At 44.9% G+C, this 26,129-nt stretch overlaps 1 protein-coding gene across 4 annotated transcripts in view; it reads right to left on the bottom strand.

Moving 5' to 3' along the window:
• The window catches only part of FHL2 (four and a half LIM domains 2), a 477,249-nt gene that overhangs the window by 80,383 nt on the left and 370,737 nt on the right, over window positions 1–26,129 (bottom strand). For all 4 annotated transcript variants that reach the window (XM_069636912.1, XM_069636913.1, XM_069636911.1 and 1 more), the window contains one exon: window positions 7,045–7,219. In XM_069636912.1, coding sequence (XP_069493013.1) covers window positions 7,045–7,219 — 175 coding nt within the window. The remainder of the gene's footprint in view (window positions 1–7,044; window positions 7,220–26,129) is intronic.

Raw genomic sequence — 26,129 nt, 5'->3', positions numbered from 1 at the left:
TCTCTCCCTGGATCACCATGTCCACCCCTCAAGAGATCTATTGTTTTTAATTTGCTTTTGTTACCAAAGCAGGTATTCGAAGAGAATGTACCCACTAGACCACTTACATTTCTGGTTCGAATACAAGTGAATATGCTTGTTAGGATTGCAGAACATATTTACACAAGCTTTGTAGGTGTGAAAGGTGTACACCTTTTATACTTTGCTTGCACCGTCATAGGAAACACTCCTCCTCTCTTGGGTTATTTCCCAGGTGTTCATTAATCTCTGGAAATGGAAATGTTTATTTATGGAGGGACTTAGAAAAATATCCTGTGAACTCCAGTGACACCTCCCACACCCTGCCTGCTGGTGGGATTTCAAGAGTTAATAATTTCCATTTCCAGCACTGGCCAGCGCCATGATCTACAAATACTGCATACACTGCAGTCACACTGAGCAAGCGCAATCATGTAAGCAATGGGGCTCATACCGAGTTTGCTGGTCTGGAAATAAGGATGCAGGTAAGCTCACCTGCACCGTTGTTTCCGGACCGGCAAACTACGGGTTTGCCTGAAGGAGCCGCTGTGCCCAACAGGTCAGACCCTCCTGGGCACAGTGGTCACGCTAGGTAAATCCGTCACGGAAGCAGCAGCACTGTTAACAACGGTGCTGGTGCTTCTGTGTCCTCCTCCCATAGAGTCGTTTGGGACTCTATGGTAATGGGGATTAACAAAATTACTGGCGCCTGACTTCCCAGCCGCCAGAGTTTAAATCTTCTGGTGGCATTGCGAAGTCAGGCACCAGTAATTCTTTACAGGTCTTGCGGCAACCCTCCGGTAGCACTGGCAGGGTTACCGCCGTGCCCGTAATGAGGCCCAACGTCTGAAATCACATTGGACCATTACATACTGCTTGTCCCACTGGTCAGTAACTCCAAGGGAGGGCCCAACATAGAATATATTAAGGCTTTGTTCAATTAGTCTTTACTGTGAAATTTCTTAAGCTCAATGCAGTGACTCTGGGTCCTGGATCTCCTACCCTACCAGACTTCTTGACCCTTGGCCATCTTTTCCTGTGTCCTTGCTCCTGCCCTAGACTTCTTATAATACTAGCAGACTACTTGCCTTGTTCTCCTGATGACTTTGGTTCCTCCCTGTTCAATGCCTGGCCTGAAAGGAAGAAGGAGCATCGCTCACGCAGTATGTATATGTGAGTGCCTGTTATGATTGTGCAATTAATGTTATGGATGTATGCATGTATGTTTTTGTGTGCATGCATGTGAATGCTGCATGTATGTATGGATGGTGAGTGCGCCTGTCGTGGTTAAGAATTAAGAGTGTGTGGATGAATGTCCGGGGTGCTCGTGTGGATGAATGCAGTGTGAGTGAATGTCAATGTGAGAGATGTATGGGTGGGTGGCTGGTGGGTGAGTGGGTATGAATGTGGTTGTGTGCGTGAATGTTCTTGGTGGGTGCTCGGGTGAACATTGCAGTGTGAGTGAAAGTGAGAGAAAATGTGTGTGTGTGTGTGTGTGTGTGCGTGCGTGCGTGCGCGCGCACGGGTGCATGTGTAGAATGCCGTGTGAGTGAAAATGAAAGGTGTATTGATGAGTGATAGGTGAGTCAACGGATATGAATGTGATTGAATGCTCTGGGTGGGTGGGTGCCCGTGCCCATGTGGAGAATGCAGTGGAGTAACTATGAGAGAAGGTGTATTGGTGAGTGGATGGGTATGAATGTGACTGAATGTTCTGGGTCAGTGGATGCATGTGTGGAGTGGATTTGAGAGAAGGTGTGTGGGTGAGTGAATGGGTATGGATGTCATTGTGTATGTGTGCAAATGTTCTGTGTGGGTACCTTTGTGTAGAATGCAGTGTAAGTGACTGTGAAAGGAGTTTGGATGAGTGATAGGTGAGTGAGTGGGTATTCATGTGACAGAATGTTCTGAATTGGTGGGTGCAGTGTGAGTGAATGTGAGAGAAGGTGTATCGGTAAGTGATTGGTGGGTGAATGGGTAGGAATGTGATTGCGGGCGCATGTTTGAAGAATGCACTGTGAATGCTCTGGGTGCATGTGAGTGAATGTGATGGAAAGTGTATGGGTAAGTGACTGGTGGGTGAACAGGTATGAATATGATTATGGGTGTGTGCAAGTTACTTGGGGGCCTGGGGAGCAATGTTTAAATTTCCTTAAATTACACGACTTATTTTAGTGGCATTTTAGGGCATAGCCAACTTGATGTGTGTTATTATGTGGCTAGGCTTGCATTTTGGTGCAGCTAGTCCTGGCTTGACATTTTGTACCTGGCATCTACTATAAAGCAAGAAAGCATATGTGTTATTACATGGCTAGACTGGCATTTTGATGCTGCCAGTCTAGCTATTTCTTACTGTGGCATTACATGTGTTTACTGAGCATCTATGAAAAAGCAAAAATAAGCATACTTTTATGTCCAGACTTGTCTACATTGGACCGAGTTTGGACATGTTTTCTTATTATGGTATGGCATTTTTAATAGTAATGCTGAAAGGAGTATGTTCCGAGGTGGAGTTACTGGCATATATTGGTACAGCCAGTATGGAAATGTATGAGTACAGAGAGCATGAACATATGTTTCATACTGGCATATATCAGTGTTTGAAGTGTGCGAAATGAAGTAGCGGAACTTTGTTTGCTGCTGGCCTGCCCCCGCTCCGCACAAACCCCATTGCCATGCCACCTCCCACACACAATACAAACCCCGAAACGAACACACCTGCTATTTAAGGGAATGTTCAGTTCTGTGCACTGAAGTGCAGGTTTCACCTTCTTCCTACACTTTTATTTTAAAACATAACCGTTCCGGATGAGTTTCTTTTTAAAAACAAAAGTATAGGAATGGTAAAACTTAATTAAAAAAGGTAAAGGAGCACTACTCCCAACCTCTCCCACCTATCTTAACCACTGGCATATGTTGTGGGGAAAGGCATGAAAATGCATTAGGAAATGTTCCTGTACCCTGTTGGTAACTTGCATCTATTGGATTTTTTCATGAGTTACCCAAAAAAAACATTTGCAAACTGTCTGGTGTTTTATCCAATTTTTCACAAAAAGTGTTCTGCATAATGCACCATTTTAACTCATTATTCAAAGGTTCTTCCCAGGGGGTGAGCCCCCCTGAACCGCCTTTTATTGATCCGGGCTCCCTCAATACACTTGGTCGCTCTTGCATACTTGTGACAAATATGTATGCCCCTCCAATAAAAAAATTCACCAGTGGCCACTGGTGGCTAGTACATGTGGGTGCCAGAGGCCAGTCACTTCCCCCTTGTTTTTACACTAGGTGAAAGATTTAAGTTTTGATTAAAAACATACATCTTTCACCTAGTGCAGCGTGCACATGCCCTTGCAGCAGCATGATCATCATGGACATTGCCCACAAATGGTGGTCCAGGCCAGACCAGTGTGTGGTGCTTCCTGTGCTTTGTTGAGTGGCGGGGTGGGGGGGGGGTATGCACCAGCATGGCTGGCAGGGGGCCCCCCAAACTTTGTGTTACGCCACTGTCTGGGTCCACCCGGGCTGGACCCTGGACCAGCCCAATAGTTTCAAATTGTTCACTGGAAAGTATGAGCGTAATATCCTGTTGGACGTTGCCCCTCCAGACCTGAAATTTCAGGCTGGATTTTCCCATTCCCTGCCGCCGCCCATAGCTGTCTGCAGCTCACTTGACAACAGTCATGTAAATTGCTTTCTTCTTAATGCCCTATCATTAGTGGTGCACGCTTCAGATTGCTATGATCTTCTGAGTGAGTATGTCAATGAAACCTGGTTGCAAGAGTCGTCTAACCCGGCTCTGGTCCACACACTGCCTCCCATCTGTAGTAGTATCTGTGTAGACCGGATCTCCTGGAGGTGGGCTTGCCTTAATTTTCGATACTAAATACACCTGTTCTCTCTTATCACTCCCTCATGATGTCCAGATGGAGTCCATGCCTGTTAGGGTCTCTTTCTGCATCTTTGACCCTATTAAATGTTTGTCTTCTACCGTCCCCCTACCGGGATTCGTCCTTCTTTGCTGCATTCCTTCAGCTTATTGCTGATCTTAAGCTATGGTTCTATAACTTGATTATCACTGGTGACTTTAATTTCCTTTCTTTTCACTTGTCCACTGCTCTTGTGCGTCCTTTCACAAGGCTATGGCTGAATTGGAACTGCTGCAACTTGTGACTGAGTCCAGTCATGTACCGGGTAACATTTTTTACTTCCTCTTTGCTCACGCTACCTTGGCCAAAGTTTACCCGTTCTTTCGAGTGCTCTGGACTGATCATTTTATCATCTCTTTCCCCATGACTCTCCCCACCCCGGTTTCTCCTCCCTCCCTCTCTGTACCAGCCAGATGTGTCGTCAGTGGTGGAATGGTGCATTACCAGAAGTCCTGACTTTGATTGAGACTACCTGTGGCTCCCTTCCTTCAGACTCTAATGTTGAGTTTGAACACCTGTCCTCAGCTTTCTTGAATGCTGCTAATCACTTTGCTCCTCTGAAACTCCTTAAGCCCTATGTTGATCCCTCTCAGCCTTGGTTTACTTCTCTTGTGGCTGATATTCATCTTCTTCACCGTCATGTGGAAAGGAAATGGCGCCAGAATGATAGTCCACTTGCCAAATCCGTGTACCAGATTGCTACTTCCCTTTATCATAAAGCCACTTGAGCTGCCAAAGGTGATTACTTCACCAATCGTATACTTATGGCACTCAGTCAATCCTGAGAGCTCTTCAAAGTGGTGCAGTCTCTCTCATCCGGCCCTCCTGACAAGCTCTAGCCTCCACTCGCAGGCACTTTGCGACTCTTTGGGTGCTTCTTTTACTGATAAAATCTTGCTACTTTGCTGCAATATTGCTGTCAACCAGTCCGGATATCAATGTACTCATGTGTGAGCACACCCTTTATCGGTCTCATCTGTTTTTAGTAGCGCTGATATCCTTCCGACTATTAATCTGAAGAGGTCTGTTTCATCACTTGATCCAATTCCTATCTCAGTACTGAAATCTAGGGCCAATAGCCTGGCACTGCTTCTAACATCAGCAGTCAATCAATCCTTCTAATCTGGATCTATTTTCCCACTGCTCAAACACACCCTGGTGATCCCTCTGCTTAAAAAATCCATTATTACCCACTAACGACCATCCTAACTCGTTGCTTCCGTTTCCCATGAAATTACTTGAGGTTCTCATCACCCCTATTCTTTCTTGAACACACTTCTTCTTTTGGCCCCATTCAATCTGGGTTCCAGCCTGGTCATGGCACTGAGTCAGTGCCTGTCTCGGTAGTTGATGACCTAGCCAGGCTGGCTGACAAGGGTGGTGTGAGTGCTCTGATCCTTTTAGACCTTTCAGCAGCGTTTGACACCATCGACCACACAATCCTGCTTTTTTGTCTGGCTGGGGCTGGCATCTCGGGGCAGGTCCTGTCGTGGTTCCACTCTTTTCTAAGAGACTGTTCTCAGTTGCTCTCGCTTCCTCCTTTTCAGCCAGTCACTTGTGGTGTTCCCTAGGGTTCGGCTCTTTCCTGATTTTATTTAACGTTTATGTTCAGCCGTTGGCTAAATTGATTCACTGTCACGTTTTTTCGATGTTACACAAATATGCGGATGACACTCAATTTGTGGTCCGTCTCGATCTTAAACATTCTGAAGCCACCACCAGGCTCAGTTCAGGACTTGAGTTAGTGGGCAGCTGGATGTGCCTTAACTGGCTCAAGCTCAATGGTGAAAAAACCAAGGTTTTGGTGGTTGGGTCTTCTACTACTACTTCTTCTTCTCTATGGACTGCAGATTTCTGGCCCACATCGCTTGGTCTGTTTCCCTCCCAGGTGTCCACTGTGAAAGATTTGGCAGTTAAGATCATGGCCTCTCTGTCAATGGAGGCTCAAATCAGCTCGGTCTGTCGGACTAGTCACTTTAAACTTAAGGTCTTGCGTAAGGTTCTCTCCTTCTTACACCCCCCCATATCTCAGTGTGCCTGTTGTTACCTCTGCGGTTTTTGGTCATCTTGACCATTGCAATTCCCTCTATCTTGCACAGCCGGTGTACTTGCTCCACTGGCTTCAAGTTCTCCAGAGCTTTGCTACTAGAGCGGTCTCTGACTCTTCATATCGGGCACACATCTCCCCTATTCTACCTGGACTACGTTGGCTGCCTGTGGCTGGTAGAATTGAATTTAAGACCCTCTGTATTGTCCACTATGGTCACAGTGCAGAATTTCTTCAGGATAAATTCCACACGTATGCCTCGGTCAGATATCTCCACTTTGCAAATGCCCTATGTATCCAGGTTCCTCGGTTTCCTCGCACTAGACCGGGCAGCTGCGCTTTTCCGTTTCAGCTTCCCTCCTTCCATCCTTTGGAATACTCTTCCATTGTCTATCCGCTCTATTGCACATCATCTTGTGCTTTGCCGTCAAAACATTCCTTTTCTAAGTATCTTCTGTGACTCTTCTCGGCATTCTGTGGTTTTTGTCCTCCTCTAGCGGCAAGATGCCTTTGGGTGACGGTTGCACTTTATAAGAACAGGATAACATAACATAGAGGGTCCACTAGTGAAGCAAGGGCACAGTGAGTGCACTTTCAATGTGTCAAAATCCTCTAAGGGGTACATCTTAGGCCAGATACTCAGGGTCTTTCCATTCTTGAAGCACAATGCTGCTAGCACTGTGCAGGTTGGGGATGCCACTACAAAAGCAATGATTGGTCGGCTGAAAGCATTCTTAGGGGTAGTAGTAGAGATGGAAAAGTTGGCGGAGCAGAACAATCAAATAGGCCTCAAGCAATCTGCGCTGTGGTCAATAACTGCTACAGCATGCTAATTATCATTAGTTAACCACAAAATGTGTAAAGGGTCTCTAGCCCTGTCAAATCTAAGTTCTTTACTTATGTTTTACATTTTATTATTCAGGCTTTTTTCTAGCAATAGTATAGAATATTAAATTCATGGTCATCCTGCTTTTAAAATAGTACCTTTTCTTTGAGCATAGACACAGATTATATACCAAAATGCTTCAACACAATGGCTGGGCATATCCTCACCTGGCATGATAGTCTTCTTACACTCATTGCATTTTGAAGAATACTCATTGGAGTAGCATTCGGTGCAGAGCAGGTGCTCCTCCTTCGCAGCAAACGGTTTGTCGACGAGTGAACGTTCGCATTGGAAGCAATGGAAGCAGGTTTCATGCCAGTGGCGATCTTTGTAAGACAGATCCTGTGGGAAACCAAGAGCACATTGGTTATTATGTGCCAGAGCACCTAACACTGGGCTGGTGGATGAATGAGCCAGGACCAAAATGAAGACAGGCACGTCTATGATTGCATTCAGTCCCACGGATGAGTAAGACAGACAAAACAGGAATGCTTAGAGATCTGGTGAGTGGACTGTTTCACCAGATTCCAAACACAAAGCGCCCTATCAAATTCTGTTTGAATTTTCAGATTGGCAGTCCAGCAATTGACAAACATGGAGCAAAAAACTCAAATTTGCATTTCATTCACATTTGTTCCCATTTTTAACATACATGAATACTGAAATGATGATGATCACGCTGAGAAGGAACATGAAGTATCTCCAGTTCGAGAGCCTTGCCTGTTAACCCTCCCCCTTCACGGGTGCAGACTGTCTCTTTGCGCCTTTATGCCTGCCAGATAGGTATGCAGTGCAAAAGAACCCAAATGAAATCACAGCCACAAAACACATGAAGAAAATTAAAATACTAAAACGGTGCCACCAATGCAATAGATCTACGCTCAAGCATCTAGGGTATTATTCTGATTAGAGTATGCCTGCTATGCGTCTCAATGTTGGCTCAAAATGCAGCTGAGGATCCTTGCCACGATTTTGGCATGGTGCTGAGGGCATCCTGGGTTTTAGGTCACAAGTGCCTGCAAAGATAATCCCACACTTGAAGCTATCTTGAAACCTGAGGCTGTCCAAAGAAGGAAAAACAACCCCTTAATCATCCTTTCAAAACAACTTTAGAGGATAATACTCAGGCTGGGCTAGATCAAAAATCTGAAACAGAATGAGCCCAGTAATGAGAAAAAAAGAAGACCACTTTACATTGCACAGGGAGCTAGAACACATGCTCTTCCACTAAGCTTTCATGACATAAGTATACAACTGTGGAATTACACATTGCTGGCAGCTGTGAAAGTGCCCTGGCACATTGCTGTTATCTTTGTTTAAACCCTCCATCCTGCCACATCTGTGTGCTTGGAAGTTCAATAGTGCGAAGATAGGTGCAATGCATTTCAGCAAAGAAAGAGAAAGACTTGGCTGAAAATGCTGTTTTACTAAATCCATGGAAAGCTACACGTTATACTTAAAGAGACAGATAGCAGCGTGTACATTATCTTCAATGTAATATTAGATTGTGATCATGGAATCTCAAGTGAAACCAAGGTTATTGCAATTATAAGAAATAAAATAACTTCCTTTCCCTCATACCGAATGACAGTATGCAGTAGAAGCGCACACTGGGTTTCAAGGTGAACATGGATTTCTCATATAACGGCCCTGTGTATGGACAATTCAGAAGTGATACTTGTCTTTTGCAACTGTGAGATTAAATAAATGTGTTACACATGGATATAAGGCCTGGGATGCCTTATAAAATGCTTCATGTAAAATGCATTGTGTCGGAGTTAAAAGCCATTTCTTGCAGAATTGTACATGCAGCTTGGCATTTATACTGAAAGGAAACTTTAATCTCAAAGACCTTTCCTCTGCTTGTCCCGAAGAGGGAGGTCTGGTGGTCAACAATCAATCAGGTCCATTGCTTAAAAATACAAATAAATACACTGCCAATGATGGAAATCATGGTGTAAATAGATAAAGCCCTGCCTGTTTTTTTGTTGTTTTTTTTAGCAGAAGTGACAATGAGGTCACAATTCCCATAAAATGTGCATTAAAGCTATAGCCAGGAGCATTGGTAGGCCAAGGAGGGATAGGCTATGATAAACATGAGCCAGCATCTGGCTGGTCACATGTTTAAGGGTAAATGAAACTAGAGAAAAAAAGGTTGGGTCTAGAGTGAGCTCCAGTGAGGCTGGGGTTTAATTCATAGAAAATGCATATGCCACAATGCTCATTCCAGACTTTTATTAAAGGTGACAGTAATCCCCTTTCAACCATGCCAAAATGTTTTTTGTGTGATAAACATAACAGAAGTTAGTAAGGAAAATTTGAATTGGGCCTTCCCATGATTCCGAAAGATTTGAAAGTTGGTGTGAGGGTGAAGGATAACATTAACATGGGAACTATGAAGGGTCATATTTTTCACTGACGCGGCTCCTAAGTAAACAAAGAAAAACTGTATCTCTGCACAGGAAGGGTGTGCCGACTTCAGATTAGCATCATCTGATTTGCCTTAAAATGTAGTTCTTAAAGATATATCTATACATGTAAAGATTTGAAAAATTAGGGTGAATGCCATGTTGATAGATTTTCAGAGTTTAAACATGCCAAACCAACATGTCAGTTTGGGATGAAAAAGCTTTCTCCTCCCCCAGCTTTCCTAACTCACCACTGGTTTAACAGGAGCCCCCGCATCCCCCGCGGTGCGGGGAGCCCCGCTAGCACATGTCCTGGGAGGGCCCCACTGCCCCAACTTGGAAAAAAAAGATTATTTATTTTTCAAAATTATTATTTTTTTATTTCTTTTTATAATCACTTTGCCTTCATAAAGAAATTATGGAAGAGAAATAATGTATTTATGAAGACAGAGTGACTACAAAAAGAACCTTTCTTTTTGAAGTCCGAGGGCTCGCCCTACCCCATGACATGGAAGACCCCAGGCCAAAGGCCTCCAAGTCATGGGGTGAGGGAGCCCTATGACTTCAAAAAGAAATTGTTTATTTTTGAAGTCACTCTGCCTTCATAAAGAAATGATTTCCGTTATGGTTCGGTCCTCAACAGAAATAATTTCTTTATGAAGTCAGAGTGATTTAAAAAAGAAACAATCAGCCTCATTCCAAGTTTGGCAGGAGCCTTGCCGGTAAAACCGGCAGGCTGCCATCAAACTTGTACTTTTTCCAGCACCCTTGAATGGGCAATTACCGGGTGTTTATGGCCCCGCCGGACCTGGTAATTGCCATTCGCGGGCGCGGGAAAAAAATGCTCCCCATTCCCATTTGATCACCATAGAGTTCAATGGGAATGGGGAGCTCGGATGCACGGGCACCATTCAGAATGGTGCCGGTGGTGCCCGTGTATCCGACATGCTCTGCTCACAGGTGCCGATACTTTTTAAAGTAATAGGGCTCCTCTCAACCCCATGATGTGTGCGTGTGAGTGTACTTTGAAAGGGTGTACACTTAAATGTGGAGGTGGCTGCCTGTGTGAGTGTATTGTGAAAGGGTGCACACAAAATTATGGGTGAATGGGAGTGCGTGTGTGCTTGTACGGTGAAAAGGTGCACACTTAAATGTATGGATGGCTGCCTGGGTGTGCCTGTATGGTGAAAGCTTGCACACTTAACTGTAAGGATGGCTGGGTTTGCATGTGTGTACATGGTGAATGGTGTTTGTGCTTGTGTTCAGGGGCCCAACAGAACCTACATTTGGGGGGCTGATATTTCACATTTTTGGGGGGCTGATAGTTTCAAATGTTAGGAAAGGCGCTAACTTCACGGGTGGTGGGGAGGCAAACTTATTTGTGTGGGGGCATATAACTTCTTTACGCATTTTAATGAGACTATTCTATTGCAGCTTCAATGTTACAAGCAGTTATCTCTGTCCTTTAAGTGTGAAAGCACCCACTGATGAACTGCTGTGAGAATGACGTGTCTCCTGTTCCCTCTCTACCCTTCCAATCACTCCCCTGGCATGCAAGTACTAAATACAAATCACAATTTCAATTGCCTAAAAAATGTGGCATTTGAATGCAGGTACTAACAGTGAAATGCTTTACGTTAGTAACTGCTGGGCACTTGTTAAGAGCGAAACCCAGGTGCCGTTTAACATCTGTGTCCTGTTCTGTCCGGCAACTGTTCTGAAGGTCAGCCATGTTGAGTCAACATAGCCCAAAATGTCTGGGGGTGAGTGCTGCAGCCCAGTCTACTGAATATTGTTAAGCCCCTACTTGTGTTTAATGCCTTAATTACTTATTGGTAATCGTAATTACTCCTAGCCCAATTCTTCCTTGTCCCTGTACTTGTGTATGAGGCAGTACTTGTGTATGAGGCACTATGCCTGAGGCACTATGCCTCATACACAAGCACTGGAATGAGGTAGAGGTACATGGAGGTAATGCCTGATTTAGCTACCTCTATCTTCATTACTTCTAATCCCACCCTTCCTCATCCCAATACTTACCTATGAGTCAAGGAGCCTCAAACATAAGCTCTGGGACAAGGAAGAGGGACGTGAAGGTAATTCTGAGCCAAAGAGCTGATTTTGGAGGTGCGGGTAGGGTATGGAAGGGAGAGGGGATGTGTGGGCAGTGGGATTGTGCCATAAATCATAATGGGTGTCCATGTCCAGGCTAAGCAGGCATGATATGTGGTATTAGTGGCTATAGAGGCATTTTGGTGCAGCCAGTCTAGTTATTCCTCAGTTTGGTATGACTTTTGTTTAACTGCACATTTCTGATAAAGCAGTCCTGCTAAGTGTAATTATCTGGCTAGATTGGCATTTGGGTGCTGCCAGTCTATCCATTGCTTACTGCAGCATTGTATATTTTTTTGAGCATCTGTGATAAAATTATATGATATAAGTCTATTATAACACGCCTGTACACAAGTGTTTCTTGGCCGAGAAGCAATGGAGTGAAGATAGAGGGTGGACAACACAAATGATCTTACTAGGCCTTGTGTCATTCAATTGTGCAAGTGCGAGAATGAGAAATGCAAGGGGAAAGGGAGGGAGGAAGTACAAGGAAGAAGGGAGGGGAAAACAGGGCTGTAATGCGCTGAGTAAGTGCAGCCAGGACAGTGCGGCTCTGGGTTATGCAAAAAGAACAAGGGACTGTAGGGTTACAGTTCCTAAGTGCGTGGTAGGCCGGAGGCAGTGCAAGGTTGACTGATCAAGAAAGAGCCTGGACTCAGTGAGACTCTGAGGGTAGCCAAGCAACCAGCCGGTACGGCAGACAGGTAGGTCAGGTAGGTCAGCAGGGGAAGGAGAGAGCGAAAGCAGAGGAGAAGAGGAAAGTTTTGAGCTGCTTCCCGAACATCAGGTGGTCCACTAAAGTTTGAGAGGGGCAGGGAGGCCATTCCAGAGGGAGGCATCTGCAGAGGAGAGGGATCTACCCCCCACTCTCTGTCTGAAGAAGCATTTAGCCCTTAGAGAGTTGGAGGTAGCCGGGGAAGGGCTCGAGAAAAAAGGTATTTTGGAAGAGAGCGTAGGATGTAGTGTGGGCCCGACCCCAGAAAGCCTTGTGGACAATGCAAAGGGTCTTGAACTTGATTCATGCAACGGCCAGGAGCCCCAGGAGAGATTTCAGAGCTGTAGAGATATGATCCCTGGGCATGTGGCCAAGGATAAGTCTTGCTGTCCTGTTCTGGATTAGTTGCAGAGGCCGGAGAGTAGAGGAAGGCAGCTTGAGAAAGAGGCTGTGGTAGTAGCCAAGCCTAGAGAAAAACAGGGCTCTGGAGACAGTGAGCTTCTAGGGGAAAGTGAGAAAGGGAAGAGTCACTTTGAGGAGGAGCAGCTGGTATGTAGTGGCACTTCTTGGTGACATCCGAGATGCGAGCAGAGAAAGAGAGAGTGGAGTCGAAGATGACACAAAAGGTTTTTGTCTCGCAGGAAGGCGAAGGAAGAGGGCCCAAGGTGGGCGGCTAGAGTGAGAGAGGGAAAGCAGGCCCCAATGAGAAGGATCTCCATCTTAGTGGCACTAAGGTAGATCTCGTTGGAGGTGAACCAATCCTGAATCACGGATAGACAGTCAGAAATGAGCAAGAGATGAGAGGAGCCTGAAGGAAAGCTGTGTGCCATCTGCATAACACTGAAAGTTAGAGGAGAAGGTAGAGATCAGGTGGGCCAAAGGGGCCAAGTAGAGGTTGAAAAACCTGGGTGAGGGGATAGAGCCCTGGGGAATGCCGCAGGTAGAGAGAAAGGTGGCGGAGAGAAACGGACCAAGTTGGACCTGGGAGGAGCAGTCCAAGAGGAAGGAGGTCAGACACTCCAGGGCCTGATCCATGATGCCCAGGTTCTCACGTAGTCGATTGATAACGATGGTGTGGTTAACTGCGTCGAAAGTAGAGGAAAGATCAAGGAGGAATAGGACAGAAGAAATGCTGGAATCAAGGTAAGAGAGCAGATCTTCCCTGGTGTTCAGTAGAGAGGTTTCTGTGCCTCTGGCAGCTCTGAAACCAGACTGATGGTCATGGACACAACCAACAGATTTATTGTGGAGGGTGCGTTGGGAGATGGCCAGCTTTTTTCCAAGAGTTTGCCCAGGAAAGGGGTGATGGAGATTGGGCGAAAGTTTGCTGCAGAGGTAGATCGGCAGATGGCTTCTTGAGGAGTGGGTGCACAAGGGAGTGCTTAAGGGGAGGGGGGAACGTTCCAGTGGTGAAAAGAGTGATTACAGAAATCGGCCAAGGTGCAGCAAGGGTGTCAATATGGTCCTTGATGGTTCTGGAGGAGCACGGGAGCACCTGTTTGGACACTTTCATGGATTGGACTTGTCTAGAAACCTTGTCACGTGTTTTCAGAGAGAAAGAGGAGAAAGGAGGAGGAGAGGTAGAGATGGACAAAGGGGGGCCGAGAGAGGAAGAGTGGGAGGAAGAGGAGATAGTTTTAGCAGAGAAGTGAGAGGCCAGAGCCATACAGAGGGCCGGGAGGGAACAGGAGAGGTGGAGACCGCAACAGGATTGACCAGTTCCTTGCAGATTTGAAAGAGTTTGGCCGTGTTGTTAGAGGCCGCAGAGACCTGGGCTTCAATATGTGCTCTCTTCTTGATGAGTGTTATTGCTTCGACTGGCATTTTTGTGCAACCAGTCTAGGTATGTCTAAATGTGGCCTGGCATGCTTTACTGTAATGTTATAACCTGTCTACACTGGTCTACACTGGTCTACATTGTGCAGCCAGTGGGACATGTTTTCAATGTGGCATGGCATTTTTAATAGCAAAGCATTAATGTTCCTGTGCACTGTTGGTGACTTGCATGTGATGGATTTGTATTGGATTGGTATTTCCCTACAAAACAATTGCAAACACTCTGGCTTTTTAAACGATTATTCTCAGAAAGTGTGCTGTATATGGCATTAAAACACATATTTAGATCTTTCTCCTAGTACAGTGTGCGGCACACCCCTTCAGCAGCACGTTCATGCGTATTGTGCAAACGTGATAATCTAGGCCTGCTCACAGTGTAGCATGACCCGTGATTTGTTGCCGAGTTGGGGGGGCCCCCTCAGCATGGCTCACAGGGGGGCCCCCACATTTTGTGTTACGCCACTGTAACTCACACCCCTCAACTCCTTGTCTTATTAGCACACAGGTGGGAGGTGGGTGCTGAGAACCAACCAATCCCTTCCACGGTAATCATGACAAGTTTGTGATGTCTTTTGCCCTATAAGTAGACCCGTTTGCATCAGAACTGAGTTTTTTCACTTTATTCCGGGAGGTAACCTGCTGCTGAACTCTTGCGAGAAACACCCAAGCAGAGAGGCTCCAAATCTTGCATTGGAGACAGGGACCAGGAGACATACATAGAAGCTGACTTGGACCCATTGGAGAAGCCAGAGGGGACTATCCTTGACTGACACTGTTGCTATCCCAGAGGTGCCCTGCTGTTCCCTGATGCCCACTACAAGGCCTCTCCTGTAAGTAAAACTATCCCAAAGCCATAGACTGTGTAGGCCCTGCATTTGTCAAGTATTGTTCTAGTTATTTCCCCATAACAAAATACCCTGTTTGTCTGTGTAGATCCTTAGCATATTTAATTAAAGTAAATCAATTCCCCTATAGAAATCACGGGATGTGTTTTGTTAGCATTGAAAACTAACAAGCTTCTCCTAGTGTGTTTGGGGTCGGTATAGACATAAAGATTTGATTGACCATTTGTAAGAAACCCCCTGACTTCAGTACAGAAAGGGGAGGTCCTGAATCCAAAAGAATTACTCCCCAAAACCCTGTTTACAAGTGAGTGTGCAGGTTGCTCTGACCCAAACCACAAAACCGTGCCTGTTCTTTTTAGGTGTGGCAAAACACATTTTCTGATTGTTTTTCTTTCCCTTATATTGCATCTGTAGAAATAAGTGCAAAATGATTTTTCCCCTGAATCTCTGTTCCAAAGAGTACATTTTTCTATCAGAACCGAACAAGATTTTCCCATTGTGTCAGGTCTAATTGATTTTTGGAGGGTGGGGGTTGCTGAGAGAAAAACTATTCTAACCAAATCAGAAATCAATGTGTGCCTTGAAGTTTACTTTTTCTGTATTGGTGAGTGATTTGAAAAGAAAGCTGTGGGAAATTGTGACTGCATATCTTAGTATTAGCTCTGTGTTGGTGCCATTACAGATGTCATTGTTGTTCTTGTGTTGCCACAACATGGTGGATGATGTTAGTCTGTGTCAAAATTGGTTTAAATAAATTAATAAAACTATATTCTTACTACACAATGGCCTGGTTCTTAGTCCATTGTGGCACTGGGTATTTGTTGGGGTTGGGTGGGAGATGGGTTGGAGGCCTTACCAAACTGAATCAAAATAATAGTGATTTGTTGTGCGCTAACTTGATTGGGGGGGAAAGGGACTACCTGAGTTGAGTGGGACAGCGTAATAAACTGCGACAGATTAGCATTATTTGGATCTCAGCATAACAGGCTTTCAGAGCGGGAAGGTCTGACCTTTCTAGAAGCTGGATAGATCTTTTCAGCAGGCACATGAAACCACTGAGCTTGCTTGTGAGGATTTAAGCCTAGGCCCTCAATGTCACATAGATCTCAGCGGCAGGTGCATAACCTACAGAGAACTCTTAGTTGAGTGGAGGAGACTGCCTACTTAGATGATACACTGTTTGTGGGGCAGTAAATATGACAGTATATGTAGCTCACACCAAAAGTTGTAGGTAACGGTGCGCGGTACAAGACAACTTAACATAAATTAAACTGCCTCTTGGAACATGAATAAATGCCCTATGCTAGAGACCACTACAAGTTGGTGTCACCAAAATATCCCTATTTCTGTTTCACTGAGAGTGGGAATTCCATATTTTTGCACATGTGTTTTAGGGTTGGGGAGGAGGGTGAAATGGTCTGACGGTGGAAAGGTGTAGCACAGAAGCTTTATTATATTGTTAGATTATATTTGAGTTGCCAATGAAAATGTTGACAAAAAAAAATCTGGGAGAACTGTCCTGCCTTTTAAAGTTTGAACTAGCCCTTGAAGTGTTTATATGTTACTCTTGGACCATTGACCAAGGAGTACTTCTCATGACACCCTCTCTGTGCCATCCAATCATTTATGCATACCAGAGGATCGCCCTAACTGAACCATCATCCGGGACCATCCAATATCACCACTATAGCAAAAAGTATCTATCATTCCCCATCCCATACCTGAGCTATGCCAGTGCACGAGTGTGGTGCAGAGAACCTTTCTTTCATCAAACCCATTCAAGGCCAAATGAACAGTACAAAGTACCTTTAATGCAATACACACTAACATGACATCATCACAGTGCACCTCCCATAACACTAGGTTTATGGTTATTGGTTGACCCATGCTATTACAACACTAGGGTTAGAAGTAAAGATTCAATGGCCGGGAGCAAAAAGACGCTCTTGGATATCAGGCATCAGCTCGCAAGCATGAACTATCTCTGGGGTGAAGCTAGTACATAGTATGCTGTACATCTAATGTCCATGTATTTGTCCATTATACATGTTCCGTTATGCTTTAAATGCTTTAAATGTACTGTAGACGTCTCCTTCTGTTCCTTTGTATGTATTCCTAAACACACATCTTAATGTCACATAGGTTCCCTGGCCAACTGTTGCATGGCGCCAGTTGGCCAGGGAACCTGATGGTGTTTGGCTAACCACGACCTAAATAGCTCTGAGCCATTCTGATGCCTGCAATACAATAGCACCTATTTTCACAATTTGCCTGAAGTACCTTTGTACAAATTACATGCATGCAGAAAGCATTCATGGAACTATAACCGAGTGTTTTGAGTACCAACTGGCCTGTAACAAGCACAGGACATATGGGCAATAAAAGACTGCATTTTGTATTGCTCAGTTTATTCGTCCTGTTTGTTTGTTTGTTTTATTACTTGTATTGTGCTCCAGACCCTTGGGTATCAGGGCACATGGCATAAAATAACTTACAGCTTAGTTACACATCATCATAATCACATGCAGATTACATCTTGGTTACACAACAAAGCAAATTATGTACATAAATACAAAATGGTCCACATCATCATAATCCCAGACAAATTACATCTTAGTTACACAGCAAAGCAGATCATGTACATATATACAACAAGGTCCAGAGGGGAAGGTATAGAATTCATCAGTCATGGGTAAGCCAATTAGTAAGTCTTGGGTAAGCCAAGGGCAAGGCAGTTACTTGTCTGGGTCTTTGAGCCATGTAATGAGGTTCTGATGGAATTTAGGGTATGATTGATCCACTCGCAAAGGAGAGGGTAGTGAGTTCCAAAGTAGAGCCGCTTTGACCTGAAAGTTACGTCCCCCAACTCTGGAGGGTTTGAATCTTGGGAATAGAAGGCTGTTGGTACTGGATGATCTGGTAGGTCTGGTCAGAGCGATTTTGGTTAGTCTCTCTGAGAGATAGCAAGGTGCGGTATTGTTAAGACATTTATATGCAAGTAAAGCAACTTTTAACTGGATTTTTTCACGAGTTGAGAGCCAATTGTTAGATATTCTAGTTTTGGAGATGTGGTCTCTCCTAGAAATTCCAAGTGGTGCTCTCAGAGCATTATTTTGAAGAAGCTGGATTCTCTTGATAATAGCTTGTTGGCTCCAATGTAAAGAGCATTACAGTAATCCAACTTTGACAGAACGAGCTATAGCCAGGGTAATGCAACTGCTTTTGGATAGGAAGGGTTTACCTGCTCTGATTAATTTGCAGGTATATGCAGTGGCGGAGGCCATCATATTGACCGGCTTATTAAAGGTGAGGGTAGAATCCAGATAGACACCTAAAGTTTTCACCTCATTGGCGGCAGTGATAAGGTTGTTGTTTATATTGAAGGTGGAATACCTGGGTCCCAATTTTTTGAGAGTGGAGGAGGTGCCCAAGATAATAATCTCTGTCTTATCATCATTCAGGCATAGTAAATGGGTGGCCAGCCATGCCTGGATGATGAGATACACACTGTTCACCAAGGCCAAATCCTTGTCATAATCACCAGTAAATGGTAGGAGAATCTGTGTTTCATCTGCATAATTAGTGTAGGTGACACAAAGATTGTCCAGATCATCGAAAAAAGGGATTTGTGAAAATGTTGTATAGCGTGGGAGAGACACAAGATCCCTGGCGCAATCCACAAGTGATAGGGATAGGGTCTGCAGCCACTGTAGGGGAGAAGACTCTCAACGTCCTATTATTAAGAAAGGATTGAATCCACTCCATAGCTTCTTCAGAGAAATGAGCAGCCGAGTCCAGGTGGTTGCAAAGGACCTTGTGATCCACAAGGTCAAATGCAGCTGATAGGTTCAAGAGGAGGAGTAAAGCTGATTTACCCATGTCCCTGAGCTCGTCAATTTGGGCCTTTAAATCAATTAAAGCTGTTTCAGTTCCATGCTGAGGTCGAAAACCGGACTGATGAGCACCTAGCAAGTGGTAAGATTCCAGATATTTCTGAATTTGTGAGTAAGCCATTTTGTCTATAATTTTCAGAAGAAAGAGCACAGTGGTAATAGGACGGTAATTAGTGGATATGGCAGGGTCTAGCGTCTGTTTTTTAAGCAAAGGTAATACCCAAGATTCTTTGAGATTACTTGGTATAGAGCCTGTGGAGAATGAAGCATTAATGAGTTTGGAGATAAAGGGGGCCAAGTCTCTGGCTGCATCCTTTATCAGTTGGGCAGGTCTCCTTTATAATTAGAAGATTTGAGCGATAGAATAGTGTTGACAATTAAATGCTTTTAATCACAGAATAGCTAGAACATCCCAGGGGCATAGAGATTACTTTTCATCTCAGTCTGTGTTTTCATGCCAGTGTATATCATGTTCAGTATTCTGGTGGTGTGCCAACAATATATGCTGGCATTGCCACTTTATTCCATGTTCATGAAGGTGCGCCCACAATATATGTCAGCATTTCCCCTGTAATTATTCACTTTCATGAAGTGCACTCACAATACATATGTCAGTGTTAGCGCTATTGCCCCTCTATGCTGCTTTTATGATGCTGGCAGCTGTGGCCGCAATATGCCAAAAACACTGCCACTTTTTATCACTTGCCATGGTACTGTTCCCATCATAATATAAGCCAGCATTTGCACTTGGTTTTACTGTATGCAGAATTATGGTTTATGCACATAGATTAGAAATTGATAAATGCAGTGCTTCAACCAGGTCCGGTGTTCGTGTCATCAGAAATTCTGTTCAGTGCTTATGTCATGCATTCATAATTAATAGTAAATGGGGTTTCACCTGCACTAGCTCCCCAAGGAACAGTCTCAGGGTTTGAACTTTGGACTTTGACTTGGCTCACCATATACATATCCTGTTGTCGGCTGTCTGGTTGATTGCTTCTTCAACTGAATAGATACAGTTCCTAATCTTTAGCACTTACTTTCTAGGTGCTGGTCCTGAATTCAGTTGACTGTGGACAAAGGGCCTTGTTCTGAGTTTGGCAGATTGGCAAAAAAGTGATGGTAACGGGATGAACCCCTACTGTTACCACTTCACCAAATCCTGAGTTTGGCCTTGAAGTGAAGGATTTACCTCCAGCATTCAGCAAAATCGGTGGAATTATTGCTGGTGAAATTACCCCCTGTGGTTATTCTGCCGAAATCCCCATGCAGTCTTATGGACTCCAAGAAATTGGGACTTACACCGCCTACTATCACTTGTAGTCCTGTGGTAAATCCACAGGTCAAGTGGTAGTTAACCGTAATTCCATTTGGCAGTAGTTCAGTGGAATTAACGCCAAACTCATAATGAGGGTAATTTGCCAGACTGGCCTCATTAAGTCTTCAATGGAATGGTTAAACCCTGCAGGACATCTAATTTCAGGTGTTTGGTCACTTTGATGATGCTGCACGCATCCCTAGTTGTGCGCATGTCATAAGGTATATTTTTTAAATGCTCTGAAAATTGGCACTGAAGTTTTTAAAATAATTTTACATAATTTGGATGACATTACTGTGTGGGGACTTGGGTTCAGGTTCCCACAGTGAAATCAAATCCCCACAGCGTGTGCATGTTATCATGCCCAAGTCCCCACAAGGATGGTAAAACAAACACACACAGTGGGGGTCATTACGAGTTTGGAGGTAACCATGGCGCTATTAGCACCATGGCTGCCTCCAAACCCATACTGACTCCGCCCTGGTGAATGTAGCTATTACCGCACCATTCCAAGGTTGGCGGGGGCGGTAATTCCCCATTCACCATGGCCCTTCCCCATTCCCATTTTTGCCCCATAGGGCATAATGGGAATGGGGAAGGCGCTAATAACAGTCCCGCTAATTGCGGTACCGTTTTTAGCTCCAAAGTCCCTTTGCGGGTCCTGTCCTTAACGCCTGGTAAAACCAGGCATTAAGGGAGGACCTGCAAAGGGACCTCGGAATAGGGCGGTAAGGGATTACCGGCACCGGTGCCCTTACCGGAACCGGTAATCGCTTACCGCCCGGGTCGTAATGAGGCCCACTCTCTCTCTTTCTCTCATATGCATATACACACGGACACGCTGCATTACATTCACACACGCGGTTCACACATGATTTTATTTTAGCTACTTTAAACGCAGAGTATCAAAAGTTGCTGCCCGAGTGATCTGGGTGGGGCAGCACCACGAGAAAGGAATGGATCAAGCAGTGCTGTGCCCCGGAAGAACTGGAACATGCAGGGCGCTCACCGGGAAATCAGTATTGTTGTTTAGAATTCTTGAGATGCCCACCATGTGCCATGCTCAGTCCTGTGTACATTTGCATTTTTTAACAGACATATAAGCGGTTTTTGGAGTCAGGAAATATATACAGAGAGATTGTTTGCTGTAGAGCGAGGACCTATACCAGCAGAGAATGCACTGGACTTGTATACATTGTAATACGGGGATACACTGCCATGAGCAGGCAAGGCGCTGGAGATAATACGTGCGGATATGGAGGACAATCTGCTCGGGTGCATTGGTACATAAAAGAAGGGCAAACCCACAAAACTGACCCACAATCCCAAACTCACCAGAAAATACATTCACACGCTGGGTCAGATAATGTCCTATCCATCAAATGTGCTTACATTTTAGCAGGGCGTAAAATCATGTTTTTAGTTGTTCAGTGTGATTATATAGACACTGTCAATAACCTTCACTGAAGTACTTACCATTTTCTGGATTAGATATTATGGGCCATCTTATATAATCATTGCTTAGATCTAAAAAAATGACCTAGTGCAAAAAACATTATTTTAATGCATTCATGTCTTGGGGCAAAGTTCTCACCAATGCTAGGACTAGGGCAAACATTTTATTTGATCAATTGGCACTTAGTATCTCTCAGGAATGATTGGGCGAGATGGACGGCTTCTGATTAGCTGGTGGGATGCTGTTATGGATGCTGTGGTACCACAAATGTTAAGTATAGTCCAAATTATATGATATGGCATTTATAATGTGCCTATCCACAGGTGTTTCAAGACGCGATGAGGCAAGGGAGGGGGAACAGAGGGAAGACAGAGACAACGATCTTACTAGGCCAGGTGACATTGAGATCATGCAAGTGCAGGGGAAGCGGCCAGCTGGCGGCAAGTGCAAGGGTAAGTGCTGACATGAGGAGTCAAGTGCTGGTGGGGGCTGTACGGATACAGAAAACAAGTGCAGGGGATGCCAGGGAGGCAGTGCAGGGGTGCAACTGGTGGGGGAGGGGACCTGGGCCTGAGATCAGAGGATAGCCAGGTGGCCAGTGCAGTTTCAGCCAGGAGTTCAGAAGGGGAGAGCAGGAGAGAAAGCAGAACCAAAGAGGAAGGTTTTGAGGTGCTTCCGGGACCGGAGATGGTTCTCCTCCCGTTTCAGGGAGGCAGGGAGGCTGTTCCAGAGGGAGGCCCCAGCCCAAGAAAGAGATCTACAACCAACTTGTTGCTTGGAGAAGCAACTGACCCTGAGGGAGTTGGAGGCAGATTAGCAAAGAGCTTGAGAAGGAAGATATTTAGGAAGAGAGAGTTGAAGGTATTGAGGTCCCCTATTGTTAACAATAGGGCCCACTCAAGGCTGTAGATCGGCACTCGTGGTCTGGTAAACCTGGTATGTTCTGACCTCTGATGGTGACATTTTTGTAACTTTCACATTTAAAGATCAACTGTGAAGGTTCCAGTCTCTGGTTGGGCAGTGGCGGTTCTGGTGGCGACAAAGAGGTTTGGTAGGCAAGCAAAATGATGGAAAGCCCACTGGAGAAGGTGTTGATGCGGGCAGGGGGATGATGTATTTGGGGTATGCTGCAGCTGTGCTATTTGCCTCAATGTGGTTCTATGAGTGGCAGTCCACAACAATGATTTCAAAGTACTTGTTTTCAAGATTTTCTCATGAGTAGGAAGCGAGTGGGGGGCTGAGGACCTGGGACCCTGGTGCTACCGAAGTTCAACAGAAAAGACACACCCACATGGAGGAACAGCAGGTCCAGCCGCAAAGCTGCAAATTAGCCCAAGGTAATCAGGCCTGCATGCTGAAGGCACATAAACGAACGAGGAGGGGCCAAAGTAATTTTCACTGCAATACTACTCTGTAATACGGACGAGGGGCACATGGAGGCAAGGTAGGAAAGCTGACCCAAGGGGAAGGCCTACGAAAGAAGTGCAGAGGAAGGGTGATCCATGTCAGAGATCTCGAGGAAATCCAGCAAGTAGCCCCCATTCCCGTTTCTCCGATGATCCACTGAAATAGATGAGCTGCTAAGACTTTGGGCGGGCTGCCTCATAGGACTACACACAGAATAATGCCTGAGTGAAAAATACACAAAGAGTTACCCCACAGGACCAGGAGGCAAACTTATGTAAACAATAGGAGTGAAGTGAGGAACAGGCCCCTCTAAGAGAGCCATGATCAGGCCGCCTCGAACAGCTCTCAGAAATAGGCAAAGGGTGTAATCTAGTGGATACCCAGAAACATGGTTGTCCAGGGAGACAACCCCCATGACAGATTTCATAAGGGGTCAGCAGCAAAGCCAAGGGCTGAACCCAGTAGAAGTGCTGCAACGAAAATATTGATTTATAACCAGTAAATCACGTGAAATGGAACAAACAGAGGAGTTGGCGCCAAGGTCGGTGCTCAAGTCGCGATGTGAGGCTGAGCACTGAGGGCTGGAGCCACTGCATGCCGGGTCCTAGAGGCCACGCCGATGTTTTCAGCGCCAGGCCAAAGTCAGCACTCAAGTCACACTGTTGGGTTGTTTGGCATGGTTGGCGGTGAGCGCCCCAACGGAACAAAGTAGTTCTATTCCCAGTAAGCAGAAAGACAAACTGCTCTCCTGTATTGTTCTGGTCGTTGGACTCCCTCTCTATGGATAGTATGATTCTCAGCAAAGAAAATTAACGAGAATGACCTTTTGGTGCCTATTTTATCAACTTGATTGACTTTGGATAACATCAAACTGGGGCTTACCTTGGACGGCCTGAAGCTTGTTGAGGTGACTGCAGCTTTTTTTGCAGAAGCAAGGGCGGGGCGGACTAAGGCCAGTGGTCGAAGTGAGCGGGAGCGGTCGGGAGCGGTGCTCCTCTACTTTTTTTAATTAAGCTTTACAGTTCCTATAATTTAATTTTAAAAAGAAACCGTTCCAGAATGGTTTTGTTGTAAAATAAAAGTGTAGGAGGCACTTGAAACTTCCACTTTCAATGCACTGCACTGAACGTTCCATTAAACAGCAGGCACATTTGTTTGGGGGTTTGTATTGTGTGTGGGAGGTGGCGCGGAAATGCGGTTTGCAGTGAGCGGGGGCAGGCCAGTAGGGACATAGCTCCACTACTTCTTTTCGTTCACTTCGACCACTGACTAAGGCTGCCCCTTAAGCCTATTGGGTGTTCCTCTGATAGCTCAAAACACCACCAGTGGACTAATAAGGAGCTGTTTGTATTGCACACTCTCTCATGCAAACTCACGCTGGGTTGAAAAGCCCTAAAGAACATTTGGCATATTATACAGGAGCAAGGTGAGAAGGAGGGGAGACGACGGACTAATGCAGCTGCTTAAGCCAATCTGGCCTTCCTCTAACAGCGTTTACACTGTCTGAAACACAATAAGGAGCTGCGAGTAGGATTGCTCGTGCTTGTTTTGCTAGCTTGATCTTTCCTACAGGTTTTTACCTAATATGTTGTCTGAATTTGTTAAGTACTTCTGGGATCCTGCTTGTATTAACTACTTGTTTGTTTTAACAACTTCAAGACACTTGAAATAGGCGGAATTGGATAATTACCAACAATCAGGTGGTTCCGACCTTCTTTTTAATTTAAACAAATCTTTTTCTACATATCCCATATTTTTTAGATCATTTTTTAGGGCGTCTGCCCCACTTACAGCATGATTTTATATCATATAATTATAGTGGTATGTTGTATTTCTTTTATACCATTAGTTATTTTGTTTCCGACAATTTGCATTTGCACTTTAGTGATTGCCCTCCTACTTAAGCACTTTTTCTATGGCACTTTATAGTAGCACTACAGAATATCACTTGGAAACCGATATGTCAAAAAGGAAGGCCACATCTGAGGAAGAGCAGAAAGTGGCCCCAACTTAATGGCACCAATAGTTTATGCTTATTTATTAATTAATGAATTAGAGGTCCCCGTAGAAGGTTTGGGTAATAATGAATTAGATGAAGACACTTCATCTATACCTTATAAAAGAAGTTGAAAAAAACAGCTTACACACAAAAGCCCTCCTATACACAGTAATGGACATAGGATAGATAAGGATATGGCTTCTGGCATTCAGACCATATTTCCATCTAAATTAAATTAAAATGTCTTATCCACCTGCATTGCCAGCAGCTATATGCTATTGTACCATAGCAGATTGCCATGGGAAACAATGGTAGGGAATCCTTACCACTTTTACAGGCCCAGCTGGACCATCCAGCAAAGGAACAGGGGGCTCTGCCTAAATCTGTTGATGGTGGAAATGTCTTGAGAACTCAGGGGCAATTAACGCCAGGAGAGGGTAGGACCTTTGTGCTGTTCATCCCCTGCTCTAACACATTTGAATTTCTTGCTGAAAACTCAGTCCTTTAGGGACAACCCAACCCAACAGCCTAGAGATTTACATCCTGATTTTTCTTCCACTTGGAAACTTTTTATTTCTGAATCATAAGTCAGGGCTCTAGAAAACAATGTACTTTAGAAGTAGTTGGCCATAAAGGGTGACCTGACTGACTCCTGCTGAGAAAGGAAGTGATTGACTTAAATTTAGTTCCTTACCGCAAGTGGTGTCCAACCTGGGGAAAAAGCTGGAAGCTATGACCACAACTGGGAACAGCACAGATTCACCGACTTGTACTGGGGCTAAGGAAGCTAATAGAACCTCATGGCCCCAATCTAAGGGTAGGGAATGGGGTGGTCCAATGGGGCCTGTGCTGGAACCAGATGATCCCTTGCCCACAAGCAAATCATTTAGCCTGAAATTATTCAGGGAAAGCTTTAGAACCATTGCTGAATGTGATTGAAAGGCAGGCCCAGAAAACACAACACCCACTATACTCTAAGTCAAGGAATAACATGGGATGTATTCGTTCTGTGCCCTTAAAGCAATCTTGTTAAGGCCTCTTAGGTGCACAAAGAACTTATCGCCAAAATGTCAGGTATGATGTACAATGGACAAGGCAGAATTTATCTGGCAGGTACCCCAAAACCTATTAGGGGCACTACTGAAACAAAGTATTCCCTGGTGGATAAAGGTAGTCATTGGCTCAGGCATATTCTAAAAGCTACCCCAATAGAAGGTGGGGAAAGCCATAGGTTTGATAATATTGAAAGTGTACTTCCAAGTA

The sequence above is a fragment of the Ambystoma mexicanum genome, chromosome 7p (genome assembly GCF_040938575.1).
Source record: "Ambystoma mexicanum isolate Mex_15411 chromosome 7p, UKY_AmexF1_1, whole genome shotgun sequence".
Lineage (NCBI taxonomy): Eukaryota > Metazoa > Chordata > Amphibia > Caudata > Ambystomatidae > Ambystoma > Ambystoma mexicanum.
This window is presented reverse-complemented; position numbering and strand designations above follow the sequence as displayed.